Source organism: Aquarana catesbeiana, linkage group LG09 (assembly GCF_042186555.1).
Source record: "Aquarana catesbeiana isolate 2022-GZ linkage group LG09, ASM4218655v1, whole genome shotgun sequence".
In the NCBI taxonomy this organism is placed as follows: Eukaryota; Metazoa; Chordata; class Amphibia; order Anura; family Ranidae; genus Aquarana; species Aquarana catesbeiana.
The window spans coordinates 312548904-312568753 of record NC_133332.1 but is presented as its reverse complement, the minus strand read 5'-3'; the positions used below and the strand labels follow the sequence as shown (position 1 = coordinate 312568753).

Genomic DNA, 19850 nt, shown 5'->3' with positions numbered 1-19850 from the left:
CATGTCATTGGCTGCTAGGAGGTGGGGAGGATAAGGGGGGCGGGTCTGGTCAGGGTGAAGTGGAGACTATAGGCAGCCTCATTCGACCCAAATCCTCTACCTGTGCACACCGAGGATATGCCAGATAATGTATCTCGTAGCGGGCCAGATCTGGCCCTTGGGCCGAAGTTTGCAGACCCCTGCCTTAGGGGGATCAAGAAGGAATCCCTCCCCCCTATTGAAGCTAAATTGGTCCATGCTTTATAAGGTTTTTTTTTGCCTTCCTCTGGATCAACTGTAGGTAAAGGGTTCTCTAGGGCAGAATGGCCGACCTGAATGAACTAGATGAAGTCTTCAATTACTGGTTGAACTTGGATATGTGTTTTAACCCAGCTATTAAAATAATGATGCTCAAAGTTTGGCTTTAAAGTCACCCTAGGACAGGAAGTAGCAAGAGTAAAACTCACCCAAGCTCAACCGCTATAGAGTATAGTTTTGTGTGTAGAGCAGTCGGTGCTCTGGCTAATTAAGCTCACAAAAGATCCATAGAAAGTACAGGCCGGCAACTCGACAGCTTCTCCATAGAAAATATTTTTTTAAGCGTTACAGCAATTACATCATCCAAAAACTGATGCGTTTCGGCCTTAGGCCGACATAAAAAAGGCCTAAGGACGAAACGCATCAACATTTTTGGACGATGTTATTGCTGTAATGCTTAAATAAATATTTTCTATGGAGAAGCTGTCGAGTTGCTGGCCTGTGCTTTCTAGGACAGGAAGTGTCTGGCAGGATAACGGATTTTCTTTTTTTTAGGCTTTTTTTTCTTTTATTTTTACTTTATGATCATTTCGGACACTTTCTGTCCCAGAGTGAAAACGCTCACATACTGTACTCCATAGAGAAGCAGTGTTATCACCCTAGGATAGAAAGTGTCTGTCAGAATCAAGGCTTTTCTTTTTTTGAGGAAAACCTAGAAAAACCAACCAATCACACATTTTTGGTTGGTCTGAATATTTGCATATGGTTCCCAATGATCTGTGGAGGAGCACATAATACAGGGAATATACAATTGCCTTCAGGGGATCAGGATGGATTTTTTTCCCCTACTGGAGCAAACTGGGCCATGATTTATAGGGTTTCTTTACCATGCTCTGGATCAACCCTGGGTATATACAATATATTGTCAAAAGTATTGGGACACCTGCCTTTACACACACATAAACTTTAATGGCATCACAGTCTTAGTCCGTAGGGTTCAATATTGAGTTGGCCCACCCTTTGCAGCTATAACAGCTTCAACTCTTCTGGGAAGGCTGTCCACAAGGTTTAGGAGTGTGTCTATGGGAATGTTTGACCGTTCTTCCAGAAGAGCATCTGTGAGGTCAGGCACTGATGCTGGACAAGAAGGCCTGACCCACAGACTCTATTTCATCTCAAATGTGTTCTATCGGGTTGAGGTCAGGACTCTGAGATTATGATGGGGGGTTGTTTTTCAGGGGTTGGGCTTGGCCCATTAGTTCCAGTGATGGGAACTCTTAAGGAGTCAGCACACCAAGACATTTTGGACAATTTCATGCACTCAACTTTGTGGGAAGAGTTTGGGGATGGCCTCTTCCTGTTCCAACATGACTTGTCCATCACTGATGTTGGACGAGAAGCCCTTGCTCACAGTCTCTGCTCTAAATTCATCCCAAAGGTGTTCTATTGGGTTGAGGTCAGGCCAGTCAAGTTCCTCCACCCCAAACTCGCTTTTCCATGTCTTTATGGACCTTGCTTCGTGCACTGATGCGCAGTCATCTAGGAACAGGAAGGGGCCATCCCCAAACTGTTCCCACAAAGTTGGGAGCATAAAATTGTCCAAAATGTCTTGGTAGGCTGACGCCGTAAGAGTTCCCTTCACTGGAACTAAGGGACCAAGCTCAACCCCTAAAAAAACAACCCCCGCACCATAATCCCCCCTCCACCAAATGATTTGGACCAGTGCACAAAGCAAGGTCCATAAAGACATGGATGAGAGAGTTTGGGGTGGAGGAACTTGACTGCACAGAGTCCTGACCTCAACCCTATAGAACACCTTTGGGATGAATTAGAGGGGAGGCTGTGAGCCAGGTCTTCTTGTCCAACATCAGTGCCTGACCTCACAAATGTGCTTCTGGAAGAATGGTCAAACATTTCCATAGACGAACTCCTAAACCTTGTGGACAGCCTTCCCAGAAGAGTTGAAGCTGTTATAGCTGCAAAGGGTGGGCCAACGCAATATTGAACCCTACGGACTAAGACTAGGATGCCATTAAAGTTCATGTGCGTCTAAAGGCAGGCGTCCCAATATCTTTGACAATATAGTGTAGTTCTGTATATCAAACTTTTTCTATTTTTTTTTTTTATTATTGGTTGAAATAGATGGAGTATGGTCTATTTTCAACCTAACTTTGTAACTATGTAACAAAATAAATAAGATTTTGAAGGTTTATGAATTGTAACGTAGAGTGTGCATTGTCCAGAGGGGGGTGGGGAACTGGCAGAAATGTATACTTTACCCCCTAGAGTTCTGCTTTAAACAGCTGCTATTACAATTTATCTAAGTAATCTTCTTCTCTAGGTCATGGACATCAAAAGGTTCTTTTTTTTCTCCAAGTCATTCTTTCTTCATGATCCGATACATTGAATTTTGCTTCTTTTGGCTTCTAGCTACAGACAATAGCAGCACGTCACTAACTGCCATTTTTTACTAACTGCCGTTTTTTATTTCCTCTTCTTCTCCTTTCATGGAATATTCTTTTCAGAATCGGAACCTGAAGTCGGAAACCTCAAGGTTTCCAGTATAACCCCTGAGGGGTTCCATCTGTCGTGGACAGCTGACGAGAGCGGCTTTGACAACTTTATCATTAAAATACAGGATGCCCAGCGCCAACATGAACCGGTTATGCTGACAGTGCCAGGCAGTGAACGCACGAGAACCGTGACGGGACTGAGAGATGGCACTGAATATGAGATTGAGCTGCATGGTATTGCTAGTGGTCAGCGCTCTCCACCGATAAAAGGAGAGGCAACAACAGGTACTCCAGATTAGTAGCCAGTTGGCACCACTGAAAACTACAAAACTGAACCTCATATTATTTTATTATTATTCAGGATTTATATAGTGCCAACAGTTTACGCAGCGCTTTACAATATAAAAAGGAGACAATACAGTTATAATACAATAAAATACAAGAGGATTAAGAGGGCCCCGCTCAGAAGAGCTTACAATCTAATAGGGTGGGGCAGGTGGTACAAAAGGTTGTAACTGTGGGGAATGGGCTGGTGGAAGTGGTAGGAGATTAGTTGGAGACGTGATAGGCTTTCCTGAAGAGATGAGTTTTCAGGGATCGCTTGAAGGTAGCAAGAGTAGGGGATAGTCGGACCGGTGGAGGTAGCGAGTTCCAGAGGATGGGAGAGGCTCTGGAGAAATCCCGGAGGTGAGCATGGGAGGAGGAGACAAGAGAGCTTGAGAGTAGGAGGTCTTGAGAAGAGCGGAGAGGACGATTTGGGTGATATTTGGAGACAAGATTGGTGATGCAGCTCGGGGCAGAGTTGTGAATGGCTTTGTAGGTTGTGGTTAGTATTTTGAATTTAATTCGCTGGGTGATTGGGGGTCAGTGTAGGGATTGGAGGAGAGGGGTGGTGGTCAGTGTAGGGATTGGAGGAGAGGGGTGATGGTCAGTGTAGGGATTGGAGAAGAGGGTTGGCAGACACTGAGCAGGCGGTAAGGTGGATAAGTCTAGCAGCAGCATTCATGATAGACTGAAGAGGGGAGGAGCCTATGGAGAGGCAAGCCAATGAGAAGGGAGTTGCAATAGTCAAGGCGAGAGATAACGAGGGAGTGAATGAGGAGCTTGGTGGTTTCATTTGTTAAATGTAGAACTTTATTGTACTGTAACGCAATGAAAACACGCTGGACACCCAAGGGTTACGGTTCATACTATTGTGTTTCGGTAAAGCACAGCAACCCATAGCAAGTGGTACCTAACGCACCCTGCTGATGGATGTGAGTTGCAACAGGGAGTTCAGTTACGCTGAGCCTGTGGTTCAATTCTTACTGAGTTGCTCTGAAGATGGAGTTTCCAGTATGGACAATCCAATCTCAGTGTCGTCACCCATAAGTGCTGTCTGGGGTGACACCCTCAGTTGGAGTCATGGGATGCACAGCTCCATGTGCCTTTATCAGGGGACAACTGGACTGGGTAGACCGATGCAAATATTTTATGTTGGGCTGGTGGCCCTGGGTGCTTGCTCCTTAATGAAGACCTCAATCAGAGTGTGATCCATCATTGACAGCTCTTGGGTGTTATATAGGTATCTGCTTCCAAATAACCTTCCATAGATCCTTTAAAGTGACCCTACCACTAGGAAACTCAGTCAAACAGAAGCAGATTTCAAAGAAGATTACTCCTACTTAACTTTCTAGTGGCCAGTGGTTCTGATCTTGACTCTCTTATAGAGCTATGACCACTTCTGTAATCCATCATTTCTAGGGGAGGGTATCAAGTTCCTGGCATCCCAATGTGTTGGGCTGTAGTCCTTACCACCCCTCGTATGTCATTGTGTCCTTTATGGACATAACGGGTTGGTGGGAGATGCAAATATTTTATGTTGGGCTGGTGGCCCTGGGTGCTTGCTCCTTAATGAAGACCTCAATCGGAGGGTGACCCATCATTGACAGCTCTTGGGTGTTATATAGGTATCTGCTTCCAAATAACCTTTCATAGATACTTTAACGTGACCCTAGCACTAGGAAACTCAGTCAAACAGAAGCAGAATTCAAAGATTACTCCTAATTAACTTTCTAGTGGCCAGTGGTTCTGATCTTGACTCTTTTATAGAGCTATGACCACTTCTGTAATCCATCATTTCTAGGGGGGGATCAAGTTCCTGGCATCCCAATGTGTTGGGCTGTAGTCCTTACCACCCCTCGTATGTCATTGTGTCCTTTAGTGATGTAACGGGTTAGTGGGAGAAACCACGGCACACAGTGGGGGACATGCCCCTGGCAGCTCTGACGATCCCCCACTCAATGGTACACCCAGCTTTGCTGATTGCCCACTCAGTAGAAACCCCTATTTCTGCTGATCTCCCATTCAGTAGTTAGGCCCAGCTCTGCTGATCCTCTGGTTTGCTGATCTTCCTCTCTCTTCTCGCTGTAGGGTTCAATATTGAGTTGGCCCACCCTTTGCAACTATAACAACTTCAACTCTTCTGGGAAGGCTGTCCACAAGGTTTAGGAGTGTGTCTATGGGAATGTTTGACCATTCTTCCAGAAGCACATTTGTGAGGTCAGAAACTGATGTTGGATGAGAAGGCCTGGCTTGCAGTCTCTGCCCCAATTCATCCCAAAGGTGTTCTATCAGGTTGAGGTCAGGACTCTGTGTAGGCCAGACAAGTTCCTCCACCCCAAACTTGCTCATTTATGTCTTTACTGGCCTTGCTTTGTGCACTGGTCCAAATCATTTGGTGGAGGGGGGATTATGGTGTGAGGTTGTTTTTCAGGGGTTGGGCTTGGCCCTTTAGTTTCAGTGTGGGGAACTCTTAAGGCGTCAGCATACCAAGACATTTTGGACAATTTCATGCTCCCAACTTTCTGGAAACAGTTTGGAGAGGACCCCTTCCTGTTCCAACCTGACTGCGCACCAGTGCACAAAGCAAGGTCCATAAAGACATGGATGAGCGAGTTTGGGTTGGAGGAACTTGACTGGCCTGACCTCAACCCGACAGAACACCCATAGACACACTCCTAAACCTTGTGGACAGCCTTCCGAGAAGAGTTGAAGCTGGTATAGCTGCAAAGGGTGGGCCAACTCAATATTGAACCCTACTGACTGAGACTGGGATGCCATTAAAGTTCATGTGCGTGTAAAGGAAGGCGTCCCGATACTTTTTACAATATAGTGTATATTTATAAGTCATTATAAACATTGGTTGAAAAATACCAGGATTTCATGAAACCCTTGGGTTCCTCCAGAGGCTGTTAGGGGTTCCTTGTGCTGTGGATGATTGATCTTCCATCTCCCATTCGAGGTCCTGCATCCATGGAAAAATACGTGCATCTATAAGAAATTGAGAACGTTGATTGAAAAACGTGTCTTGTAGATAAGCGGTAGAGTGATGACTTATGCTTTCCATATGCTAAAATGTATGCGAAGAAGGCCCCTTTGATTGGGAAGTCCATTCATCTCAATCACATAATGCAATGTGAAACGTTCACGGCGCATATTTAAACAAGCGTCAACTCCGTATATCATCTCTTTTAAAATATCTCTTTCCTGGCCCGGAGTTTGACAGATTAAATTTCAATGGAGTGACACTAAGCAGAGGTCCGCGGTGAGAACGTCGGAGAAAATTTGAATGCGGTGGACGTGGGACCTCGTTCGTTAGCAAGTGCTTGGTGTTTACATTATTAGTGCAACAAGGCCAAAGAATTTCTCATGGAGAGAAGCCGCAGATGTCGGAGGAGCTTTTTCCTGGCTATAAATGGCAAAAGGCAGATGTGAGGAAAACACTCAATTACCTCGATATAAACAGCTGCCTACTTCTAGAGCAAGAGGAAAGCGGAGAGAGCAACGTGCCGGAAGGGAGACGACTACCCTCACCCATGGTCTGGGCTACTTGGACCAGTCGTTAGCTTTAGGATAAGGGAGCAATGCACACAGATCCAGGCTGGTGGGAAGGGCTGTGCATGGTCTCCACCTAAAGAATAAGTAGGGTGTAGATGCCTCCATATTCACATGACTTACATCTGGGATTGATTACCATAAAACCCAATGGATTCCATGACATAAGAAGGACATAACCTCCAGTTCTCTTTTCCAACCTGTTATAACATAATCTCCAAACCCTCCACTTACCCAATAAATGATGTTACCCAATAAATGACGTGACAAGGTTTTGGAGTAAAATGGCCTTACGGCCTTTTATTAACAATTAACGTAATTTAAATAAATAACATTTTAAAATAACCATCAACCAAACTTCTCTATATACTTTGGGGGTCTTTGAGGGCAAAAACACACAACAACACTGCGACCAACTTCTTTTAAAACTTTAGGCCTCCAGTCGCAAGCCACCGACTCAGAGACGGTACTCAACATTCGCAGATACCTACATTTTTACCCCTTCCTGGTTAACCCCTCGTTAACCGGAAGGTACCCGAGAACCCCATACCACAGATGGGTCCCAACCATGTTATATATACCAGCCTTCTTCTCTTCCTCCAAAGACCCACCACTGCCGGGCTGTCCTGACAGCCTCCCTGAAAAGCAGACCAAACATCGGGAGGGTGGGTGGGAATCTTCTCCCCCTCCGCTCTCGACTGACGTCACTTCCTCCTTCTCTTTACACACTTCTTCCTTCCGAATGCCTCCCGGCTCTTGACCACCCCCCTTTCCCTAAAGGGGCCACCTTCCTACATTACCCCCTTGCCTGTCCTATGTCCGCCCATGTCATGCCGGCCCTCCGCCCATTCTTTTTATTCTTTTAACTCCGGGACTCCCTATAGGGGGACTTTTTTATGGTACTACAATAGTATAAACCCAAATGTACTGTTAAAAGTAGATGGTGTCACCCCGGGGCTTTTATTCAGCAGGAACGTGGCGGAACGCAGTTCTGGCACGTTCAACACTGAATTCATGTAATGGCAAGCGGTGCTGAGGTGTGCTGGAGTGTCTATTGATGCTTTCTACTGGGGGGATATAAGGATCTATTGTTGCTGGGGGAGGGGGGGACATATTGTTGTGGGAGGGTCTGTTGTTGCTGGGGAGATTTATTGTTTCTGATGGGAGACCTACTGTTGCTGGGGAGATCTATTGTTGCTGGGGTGGGGGGGCAATAGTTGTTGGGAAGGATCTACCATTGAGGGAGGGAGTCTAGTGTTGCTGGATACTGGAGACTCTGTTGATGGTGCCTGCTGGGAGATCTGTTGCTGCTGGCGGGGGTCAATTGTTGCTGGTGGGAATTCTAATATTGCTGGGGATCAATTATTTTTGGGAAGGATCTACTGTTGAGGGACGAGTCTAGTGTTGTTGGGTACTGGACAGTCTATTGATGCAGGTAAGAGATTTATTGGTACTGAGGGTTGTTTTTTTTTACTGGGAAGGATCTACTGTTGAGGAAGGTTTCTAGTGTTGCAGGCTACTAGAGGGTCTATTGATGCTGGCTGCTGGTATATCTATTGCTGCTGGTGGGGGTCTATTGTTGCTGGGGAGGTCTAGTGTTGCTGGGGGTCAGATGTTAATTGGAGGAGTCTACTGTTGAGGGAGGGTCTAGTGTTGCTGGCTACTGGAGAGTGTATTGATGCTCGCTGCTGGGAGGTCTGTTGTTGCTGATAGGAGATCTATTGTTGCTGGGGGCCAACAATGGCTCATGGGACGTGTGGTAGCGCAACAGCTGGAGGACCGTAGTTTGGAGATCCCTGATCTAGATTAGACATGTGCAGTTCATTTAGTTCCAAATTCAATCTTTAACGAATTTCGACAAATTTGTTAATTTGGAAATATTGAAATTTCCGAATTAATGAAAACCCGTTTAACAAATTTTTCTGAATATTTGTAAATTAGTAAATTTGAATATTCAAACATTTGTAAATTCATAAATTCGAATAGTCAAAAATTTGAAAATCCGAAATTTCAGTAATTTGAAAATTTGGAAATCCAAAAATAAGAAGGAAAATTCAAAATAACGAAAATCCGAAAATTTGATAATCTGAAAAAATAACTAACTAAAAGAAAGAAAATGCAAAAATTCTAAATAACTAACTAATTAATAATAACTAACTATTAAATTATAGGTATTGGAATTTCCTTTCAAATTTGGCTGTAACAAATTAATTATAAATAACAATAATAATAAAAAACGTTTTATTGTTATTAATCATTATTAATTCATTCGTTCCATTTGTTTAGATGCGGCATTCGTTATTTCGGATAATTCGTAACTTCAGATAAATTTGGGTTCATTATGTTGACTAACAGCCAAATTTGAAAGGAAATCCCAATACCTATAATTAAATAGTTAGTTATTATTAATTAGTTAGTTATTTAGAATTTTTGCATTTCTTTCTTATTTTTAGATTTTCGAATTTCTGAATTTCTGAACTTTCGAATTTCTGAATTTTCGAATTTTCGAATTGACGAATTTATGATTTTCTGAATTTACGAATTTTCGAATTTATGAATTTTCAAATTTTCGAATTTATGATTTTTTGAATTTTAGGAATTTCTGAATTTTTGAATTTACAAATTTTTGAATTTACAAAATACGAATTTCGATCATAGCGAATGACCCGAAAAAGGAAAAAAAAAACAAAAAAAACGAATGAAACGAAATCAAACAAAATACAGTAATCTGGCCAGCTTGGGGAGGGCGGTTTAGTAACTCAGTGAAGGGAATTTGCAGTACGGGTTTATAAATCCTGGAATAAACAGGCATGAGCAGCCCTGGGCTACAGCCGGGGATATATAACTCAATGAGACCCACCATGACACTTGGCTTGTCACAGAAGACTGGTGGGGCTCATCAACCTAACAGCTCTTTGTTCCCGGGGTTTAGAAAAGAGTTAAACCCGCTCCAACTTAGCAACCGGAGAGGTTCTGCCGCGGGAACGTCAGGAATAATTGAATTGTGCTCAGGCCATAAATTCTGCTCCAAAATAAGAAGAGCAGACGGGGAAGGAACGCCAGAAGAAATTCAGATGAGTTACTGGCTGCCCTGTGGATGGAGAGGGACCGCCGGCCAGAATCCTTGTTATTTAATACTGTGAGGTTCAGGAAAAAATAAAAAATAAAATACGCAGGTTTTACACAATTTACACAATTAAGCAAGTGTAATAAAGAAACAATAAAACGTCTATAAATATATAAAATAAAACAAAATAAAGTTAAAGCACAGTGTGTCATAAACAACTGACATTTTTTTAAACACCTTCAATACCGCGCACTTTCACTTTTTTTTTTTTTTTTTTTTACAGAAATAGAGCTTTCTCCTGGTGGTATTTAATCACCTCCGGGGTATTTATTTTTTGCTAAATAAATGAAAAAATACAGAACATTTTGAAGGAAAAAAAAAAACGTTTTTCTTAGTTTCTGTTATTAAATTTAGCAAAAAGGTAATTTATCTTCTTCACCGATGGGCACTGATGGGCACTGATAGGCTGCACTGATTAGCACTGATAAGGCGGTACTGATTGGCACTGATAGGCTGCACTAAGGGGCACTGATGAGGTGACACTGATGAGGCTGCACTGATAGGCGGCATTGATGGGCACTGATAGGCACTGATAGGTGGCACTGATGGACACTGATAGGTGGAACTGATAGGCAGCACTGATGGGCACTGATAGGCAAAACAGACAGGCACTGATAGGCGGCACTGATGGCATGGATAGGCGGCACTGATGGTCACTGATAGGTGGAACTGATAGGCGACACTGATGGGCACTGATAGGCAACACTGACAGGTACTGATAGGCAGCATTGATGGGCACTGATGGGGCTGCACTGAGGATCAGTGCCATAATATCAATCAGTGTAAATGTTCCTGTCAGAATTGCAGGTTACTGGCTCTCCTTTCCTCGCGCTTTGACGGCGCATGAGGAAAAGAATGCCGAAAACCAGCAAGTCCATTTACAAGTGATCAGCTGTGATTGGACACAGCTGATCATGTAGTAAAGGGCAAAACTGATGGGCACTGATAAGCCGGTACTGTTCGGCACTGATAGGCTGCACTAAGGGGCACTGATGAGGCAGCACTGATGAGGCTGCACTGATATGCGGCACTGATGGGCACTGATAGGCAGCTTTGATGGGCACTGATAGGCGGCATTGATGGGCAGTGGGCGCCGATAGGCAATACTGACAGGCACTGATAGGTGGCACTGATAGGCATAACTGATGAGGCTGCACTGATATGCGGCACTAATGGGCACTGATAGGCAACACTGACAGGCACTGATAGGTGGCACTGATGGGCACTGATAGGCATAACTGATAGGCGGCACTGATGGGCACTGATAGGCAACACTGACAGGTACTGATAGGCAGCATTGATGGGCACTGATGGGGCTGCACTGAGGATCAGTGCCATAATATCAATCAGTGTAAATGTTCCTGTCAGAATTGCCGGTTACTGGCTCTCCTTTCCTCACGCTTTGACGGCGCATGAGGAAAAGAATGCCGAAAACCGGCAAGTCCATTTACAAGTGATCAGCTGTGATTGGACACAGCTGATCATGTAGTAAAGGGCCGCTCGCTGTGATTGGACCTTTACCACGATCTGTGATCAGCTGCGCTGAATGTGGAGGGCCAGTTCTGGGAGGACACCCATGGACACCCTCCCAGAACTGGTCAAGCATGCTGTGGCCGTCTCTTGGCTATGGCACATTCGGGTTGAAATAATATATAGAAAAAATAAAAAAATGTGTGTGCGTATATATATATATATATATATATATATATATATATATATATATATATATATATATATATTAGAACCAGAATATTCCACATGAAGTCGCAACTTGACAATGGAGCTCCACCCAAGTTTTATCCTGTGTTGAGCCCTGATGAAGGCGGTGTTGCCCTCTGAAACGTGTTGACCGTTTTTTGTTTTTACCAGAAATTAAAATAATCCTGGACTCTTACATCTGGTTTTGGTCTTGTGTTCCTTTGTGTTCTTTATGGTTTGAGCTACCGTTGGGTGTCCATCGAGAAAAGCCTTGCTGTAGCTTAAAGCAGCCAACATATTCAGGGGCAGCAACACTCCCTCCTTCATCAGGGCTCAACAGAGAGCAAAGCTTGGATAGACAGAGACCTCATATTAGGACCTGTAGTAGTAACTTGGCAGTAATTGTTGAAAAGCAATGGAGCTACACCCAAGTTTCATCCTGTGATGAGCCCTGATGAAGGTAGTGTTGCCCTCCAAAACGTGTTGACCATTTTTTTTATGACTTTTTTTACCAAAAATTAAAATAATCCTGGATTCTTACATCTGGTTTTGGTCTGGTGTTCCTTTCTGTTTTTTTATGGTTTGAGCTACCGAAGGGTGTCCATTGAGGAATGCCAACATGTTTGGGGGCAGCCCCACTCCCCCCTTCATCAGGGCTCAACAGAGAGTAAGTCTTGGATAGACAGAGACCTCTCAGATCTACATTGGAACCTGTAGTAGTAACTTAACAGCAGTTGATGAAAAGCTTTGGAGCTCCATCCAAGTGTTATCCTGTGTTGAGCCCTGATGAAGGAAAAGTGTCCCTAAAATGTGTTGGCTGTTTTATATGTCTTTTTTTTTATCAGCAATTAAAATTATCTTGGACTCTTTCATCTAGTTTTGGTCTGGTGTTCCGTTCCTTTCTGGTCCTCTATGGTTTGAGCTATCATTGAGTCTTTATCAAGGGAAGCTTTGCTGTGGCTTAAAATAGCCAACACGTTCGGGGGCAATACCACTCCCCCCTTCACGAGGGCTCAATAAGACAGAGACCTCACAGATCTTTATTAGAACCTGCATGCTCCACATGGAGTAGAAACTTGACAGCAGTTGAAGTGGAGCTCCATCCAAGTTTCATCCTGTGTTTACCCCTGATGAAGGAGAAGTGTTGACCCTGAAACTCATTGGCTGTTTTATATTTTTACCAACAATTACAATTATCTTGGACTTTTTTTATCCGGTTTTGGTCTGGCACAGCTTTTGTGTTTTGGCGCTCGTTTTTTTTTTTTTTTTTGCATGAGCTACATTGGGTGCCCACCAAGGGAAGTCTTGCTGTGTGGGAGCCATCTTGCCAGAGCTGTTGAGCGTGTTTGAAGTTTTCCTTCAACTGACTACACAAGTCTTAACATCCCCAGTATGTTGTTGTGATGTCTCTATGATATCTGTATAGTGAATATAAATAATGGTGACAAGTAACAGCTCCTCATTACCAATGCCGGTTCCTTTAGTGTTGGCAACATACAATTTCCCTCCACAGGTGGCCACATAACTAGCACTCTCATCCAACTGGATCCAAGTCATGTATAATTAATTCCTTCCTCCTTCCTGCCTTCTTTCCACTAATAATGATCTTGTTGGTTCGAAAACCTCATTCACCATAATAAAGAATAATTTCATTCTTTATATCTCAAAGTGTTGACCTGTCAAACCCTTCGTCTTCATCTCAAAACCTGATTTCTGCTTTATACCAGATCTGCATGACTAAGCATGAATACATCGCAAATTTAAGGTCATCACGCCACTTCCAGTGCGTATCAAACCAGTGCTGGACACGTGCCATAATAGCGAGCTGCAAAAAAATGAAACCGCCAAATGCAACCCATTCAAGTGGACACACAAGGTGGCTTGGCATTTTTTAGACATATCGCCTCCTCACCACCTGTCAAACGGCTAAATGAAAGGCCATTCACTGGGGATCTCTTTGCAGAGGGGTGGCAAGGCCTCCCACATGTCAAAACAAGCTCTTAGGCCAGGTTCACACTGTTGTACCGGTAACTAATACATTTGAATGCAGTAGTAGCTTCACGATCTGATGCCGATGTGTCATCTTATGACCGATGGGACCCAAACTACAATTGCAGGTGCCCCTCAAGGCTCCACCGGATCCTTTTATGTAGCAACCACTTGGAGTCCAATCAAGGACAGAGCTCGTTCCAGCTCTAGACATTTCATGGAAAAGTCCTGGAAGAAGGTGTACATGACAGCCTCAGCCCAGGCTCCAACCAGGCCATGCCCTTGGTAGGGAAATGCATTGTGGGCATGGCCTGATTGGATCTGCTCCTGCTGTGTCCTCCTATGACTGGTGGGACCCAAACTACATTTACAGGTGGTGCCCCTCAAGGCTCCACCGGATCCTTTTATGTAGCAACCATTTGGAGTCCAATCAAGGACAGAGCTTGTTCCAGCTCTAGACATTTAATGGAAAAGTCCTGGAAGAAGGTGTACATGACAGCCTCAGCCCAGGCTCCAACCAGGCCATGCCCTTGGTAGGGAAATGCATTGTGGGCATGGCCTGATTGGATCTGCTCCTGCTGTGTCCTCTTATGACTGGTGGGACCCAAACTACATTTACAGGTGGTGCCCCTCAAGGCTCCACCGGATCCTTTTATGTAGCAACCACTTGGAGTCCAATCAAGGACAGAGCTCGTTCCAGCTCTAGACATTTAATGGAAAAGTCCTGGAAGAAGATCATGCAGCTACTACCACATTCATAATAGAAACAGCAGCAGCAGATCATGCAGCTACTACCGCATTTCAATGTACTGGTTGACCGTTTTTTATGGCGAGCTCCTTGACCTGATCTATACAATGCATGCATGAATCCCTGCAATCTTCTTTACCTTTTCACAGCAGCTTTGCAAGTTCCTCTTTTTTTAAGGTACCTTGAAGAGCGTATGCTAAATTAGCCGCCACAAAGCGTACATATGCGACTTGGCACTGTCTATTATACATTGATGTTGTTTTTATTTGTAGGTTTGCACTGCACTGCAAATATGTATGTATATATGGATCCGTGCATATATACATCGATAAGAAAACGTCTCTTTGTTCTGTCTCAGGTGCTTCCCTGGAAATCTTCGGCTGTCCACCAATCATCTTTAGTGCCGCTAATATATCATTTTCCTCCGCAGGTGGCTGTATAACTATCGCTCTCATGCAACTGGATCCGAGTCATGTATAATTAAACGCCTTTCTCCTCTCCCTCTTGTTTGCAAAACTGAAAATCATCGCTGCGTAGCCCCGTTGGTTCAAACATAGCAATGACCGAAATAACAGGAATTATTCATTCTTGATATCAAAGTATCGGCCTGTCAAACCCAGTTGTCTGATTTAAACATAGTGTTGCTGTTTTCTTGTTTTTTTTTCTTTTTTTTCTCACTGGGCCTGCGTAGCTTTCCATGATTGCTGCAAATTTAAAGGTGTGAGGATCCTAGATGGAAAAAGCTAAAGTTAAAAAAAAAAAAAAAATTAAGAAAAAAAAAAAGAAGCTTAAGCACCATTGAAAGGAAATCTAAAAAAAATAATAATAATGCAGTTATGTGTTCATTACAAATAATTATAAAAAATGAATTGTATTTTTTACAACATAATTATTATTTCATAGCAGAAAGACATAAAATACTGTGGCAGGGAATTCCAGAGGATGGGAGAGGCTCTGGAGAAGTCCTGAAGGCGAGCATGGGAGGAGGTAACAAGGGAGCTAGAGAGCAGGAGGTCCTGGGAGGAGCGGAGGGGGCGATTTGGGCGATATCTGCAGATGAGGTTGGTGATGTAGATGGGGGCGATGTTGTGAATGGCCTTGTATGTTATGGTTAGCATTTTGAACTTTACACGGTGGGGAAGGGGAAGCCAGTGAAGGGATTGGCAGAGAGGAGCAGCAGTCTCAGATCGATTAGTGAGGTGTATTAGTCTAGCAGCAGCATTCATAATAGACTGAAGGGGGATAGCCTGCTTAAGGGTAGGCCATTAAGGAGAGAGTTGCAGTAGTCGAGGCGGGAAATAATCAAAGAGTGAATAAGTTGCTTTGTGGTGTCATTAGTCAGGAAGGGTTGAATTCTGGAGATGTTGCGGTGGTTAAGGCGGCAGGATTTAGCCAGTGATTGGATATGGGGGCTGGAGGAGAGGTCAGAGTCAAGGATTACACCCAGCACCCTGACATGTGTGGAGGGACCAATGGTTGTGTTGTTGATATTAATGGTGAAGTCACAGGAGGGGGATCATGAAGGAGGAAATATAACAAGCTCAGTTTTAGAAAGATTAAGTTTGAGGAAGTGGTGTGACATCCATTCCGATATGTCATTCAGCAAGTTTGAGATCCGTGAGGAGATCGCAAGGGGGTGAGTTGAGGCGTGGAGAGATAGATCTGGGTGTCATCGGCATAGAGGTGGTATTGGAAGCCATGGGAGGTTATCAACTGGCCCAGGGAAGAGGTATAGAGTGAGAAAAGGAGAGGCCCAAGGACGGAGCCTTGGGGTACCCCAACAGAAAGAGGAAGGGGAGCGGAGGAGATGGAGTTGTAAGTGACACTGAAAGTGCGCTGAGATAGGTAGGAGGAGAACCAGGATAATGCAGAATCACGGAGGCCAAGGGAGTGTAATTTGCTGAGGAGGAGCAGGTGGTCAACTGTGTCAAAGGCAGCAGAGAGGTCTAAAAGTATGAGTATGGAGTAGTGGCCATTGGTTTTGGCAGTTATTAGGTCATTGGTGAGTTTTAGTAGGGCAGTTTTAGTAGAATGTTATGGGCGGAAGCCAGACTGTAGGGGGTCGAGAAGGTTGTTGTCCGTGAGGTAGCGACTCATTTGGTCATGAACAAGGCGTTCGATGAGCTTGGAGGCAAACGGGAGCAGGGAGATAGGTCTTAAGTTATTCAAACAGGTGGGGTCTAGTGAGGGTTTTTTGAGACAGGTAGTGAGGTGGGCCATGGAGAGGAGTTTATGGAGTATATATATATATATATATATATACAGTAAGCAGTCATGTATTCATTAAAAATAATTCATTGTTTTTTTGTTTTGTTTTTACAAGCAATAAGTACTCGAATGGGCTTTGGTTTTACCCTCTTGCAATCTCCTTTAGAGCAAAACCCAGACTGATAGAAAAAAGAAGCAGCACACAAGGGAATAATCAAGCGTGCTGTAGTGGTCATATCCTAAACAAGAGCTTGCTGATAGGAGCAGAGAGCAGAGTGACAGAGACGAGATCATCAGTCAGCTGCTTCTCCTTTATAGTTCAATCAGAGCCTTGGGGCAAAGGTCAAGACCTAGTTGTATTGCTTTAATGCAGTAGAGTATGGCTGCGCTTTCTGGCAGGCCTGTTCTCAGGAATGGATAGTCAGTAGGTATACCAGCTCTTATTTATGTTCTTAGCTGTTCCTATAGCTAGTAAGTTAGTCATAGTCACATTCAACTGGACTTCTTTAATGTTATAGATGTTTTGTAACATATCCAAGCAACAATATCCAAGCAACTTTGAATAAGTGAATGATTGTCAGGGACATACAGTAATCCAGCATTTACGAGGGGTCTTCAAAGAGTTTCTGCACTTTTTTATATTTAATAGAGCTTTAAAAAGCGTGGAAACTTTTTGAAGAACCTTCGTATATCGACATAGGTAGCACTGAGGCCTTAACCCACCATGGAATTTGTCAAGGCAGATGTTGATTGTCCAACTACAAGACGGGAGGTGTGAAAGCTCTGAAACTGCCCTGTTGGTGTCAGGAAGGCTTCAAGTCGTATGGCTACACCAGCATTTTGACAGCAATTACCCCCTTTCAGCCATGCAACTCAAATGATTAACACCTATGCATTCCTGACACCAAGGAATGGGATTATGTAACTAGAACGTGGAGGTTCCACAACTTTTTAACACAAGTAGCACAAACATCAAATCTTCTTGACTCTGGTGAGGGGGCATGGATGTGGAGGAACTGTTATGACAGTTTACAATTTTGGTCCCCCTCTCTCTGCACCAGTTTGGGACGTCTTTGTACATCTTTCCTTGGTTCTCTAAGTGTCCACCTCAGAATACCCATCCTGGGTTATACCCTTTCCTACAGCCAGCTATGCAATGCTTCAGTATCTGTTTGGTATAACTTGGTGTTACTCTGGAACAGAGGTCTCCAAACCTTTCAGTACGAGAACCACATTGTATATTTTACAAATATTTGTATCCTCAAGAAGATCAATGTTGTAAACAAGGGCATGTTAGGATTTCAGGCTCCCCTGTGGAGGCTCCCAGGGCAGGCTAGGATTTCAGGCTCATCTGTGGAGGCCTCCAAGACATGCCGGGATGTCAGGCTCATCTTTGGAGGCCTCCAAGACATGCTAGGATTTCAGGCTCCCTTGCAGAGGCTCCCAAGTTATACTAGAATTTGAGGCTTTCCCGTGGAAGCTCCTTGCATATATGTTCGGATTAGAAGGCTCCTATGCAGAGGGCTCCAAGGGCATGGTGGAATTTAAGGCTCCCCTGCAGAGGCTCGCAGAGCATACTAAGAATTGAGGTTCGCAAGGTATACTCGGATTTGATGCTTCCCTGTGGAAGATCCCAGAGTATAATGGGATTAGAGAATCCTATTCAGAGGCTCCAAGGGCATGATGGGATTTTTTGGGCTCCCTTGCAGTGGCTCGCAGAGCATACTAAGATTTGAGGCTCCCAAGATATATTAGGAATTGAGGCTTCCCTGTGGAAGCTTCCGGGGTATTGTATGTTGGGATTAGAGATTCCTATGCAGAGGCTCCCAGGGCATGTTGAGATTTAAAGCTCCCCTTCAGAGGCTCACAGGGCATGCTAAGATTTGAGGCTCCATTGCAGAGGCTCTCAAGGTATAATTTGGATTTGAGGCTTCCCTGTGAAAGCTCCCAGTGTATTTTGAGATGAGAGACTTCTATACAAAGGCTCCTTGGGCATATTAGGATTCCAGGCTCAACAGTGGAGGCCCCTAGGGCATGCTAGGATTTCAGGCTCCCCTGCAGAGGCTCCCAATGTATTCTAGAATTTGAGGCTTCCATGTGGAAGCTCCCACAGTAAGTCGGGAATAAAGGCTCCTTTTCAGAGGCTCCTAGGGCATGCTGGAATTTAAGGCTCCCCTGCAGAGGCTCACAGAGCATACTAGGATTTGAGGACCACAAGGTACACTAGGATTTGAGGCTACCCTGTGGAAGCTCCCACAGTATGTTGGGATTAGAGGCTCCTATTCAGAAGCTCCTAAGGCATGCTGGGATTAAAGGCTCCCCTGAAGATGATAGCAGAGAGGCTCCCCCACAGTTGCTCTCAGGATATGCTAAAATATAAGGCTCCCCATGGACTGCCCCAAGAAATAACACCTATGAAGCCTTCCTGACACCACCCCTAGGATTATGTAACTAAAATAGGGTGGTATCAACTTTCACACCTTCCATCTTGTTTTTGGACCATCAACATCTGCCTTGACACATTCCATAGTGATTGGATTTAGGTGTTTGTACTACATATAAATATTGGACTATGTCCCTGATACTCATTAGAACTGAAGAAGTGGTTTGGACGAGCTACAAAAAGTCTTCAACACTACAGAACAAATCCAATTGAATGTGACTAACTACTTCTAGAAATACTATGACCTCGATGAACGAGAATCTTCACTGTTTTTCTGTAGTTTAACTTTGATGATTCGAAATGCATAAGATAGTATAACTCGTTTTTTTCTTTTTTTTTTAAATATTTGCCTTAAGTTCTGCCTTAAAGATCAAGTTACGCATCCCAATGCCCAGAAGGGGTGGTAACTGGTGAAGCCTTCTTTTCTGAAAAGATCTATTTCATTAGATCCTCATCTACGGGAAGCTAGCCTACCCTCCCACTGGTACACTTGGCATTTAGCTGTAAAGAAAATTAAGTATACCCTTCCCTGTCTTCGATGCTTCAGCAGAAAATAAATGATCAGATTTGTTTTTCTAAATGCTTAAATGGAGGAACATCACCAATTTATCCTATTCCCTGGGAAGAGCTAACCTTGATCGTTTTGAAGAATTCCATTCCATTTTTTTTTTTCAACTCTTTTTCTGCTTTAACTAACCTGATGAATTTCGGAGCTGGTGAATATCTTTTGTATTTTTTTTTTTTTCCTGCTGACTATTTCTTTCCAAATACCTCCTTCTACGCCACTGGCAGTCCTCCATCAAACCTTTTAATGTGGCTTGTTTGGGTTTGTTCACCATAACTAATGGACTTGACTTGTGTGGGCTACTTGTGCTGATTGAAAATAAAAATAAAAATCTTCTATCTTTTTGCACTCAAATTCTTCACCAAAAAGAGGGAAGAACAAAATTTTAAAAAATAAATAAATAAAAAACATCTAAAAGACACAGAGAACAAATTGTTTAGGACAGA

The 19850-nt window shown here is 43.7% G+C and overlaps 1 protein-coding gene across 2 annotated transcripts in view; it reads left to right on the top strand.

The window, feature by feature from the left end:
* Positions 1-19850, top strand: part of TNC (tenascin C) — a 192593-nt gene that overhangs the window by 112811 nt on the left and 59932 nt on the right. The window contains exon 13 of one of the 2 annotated variants that reach the window (XM_073600686.1): positions 2763-3035. The exons of the other annotated variant lie outside the window; for it this stretch is intronic. Coding sequence (XP_073456787.1) covers positions 2763-3035 — 273 coding nt within the window. The remainder of the gene's footprint in view (positions 1-2762; positions 3036-19850) is intronic. 2 annotated transcript variants of the gene reach the window in all.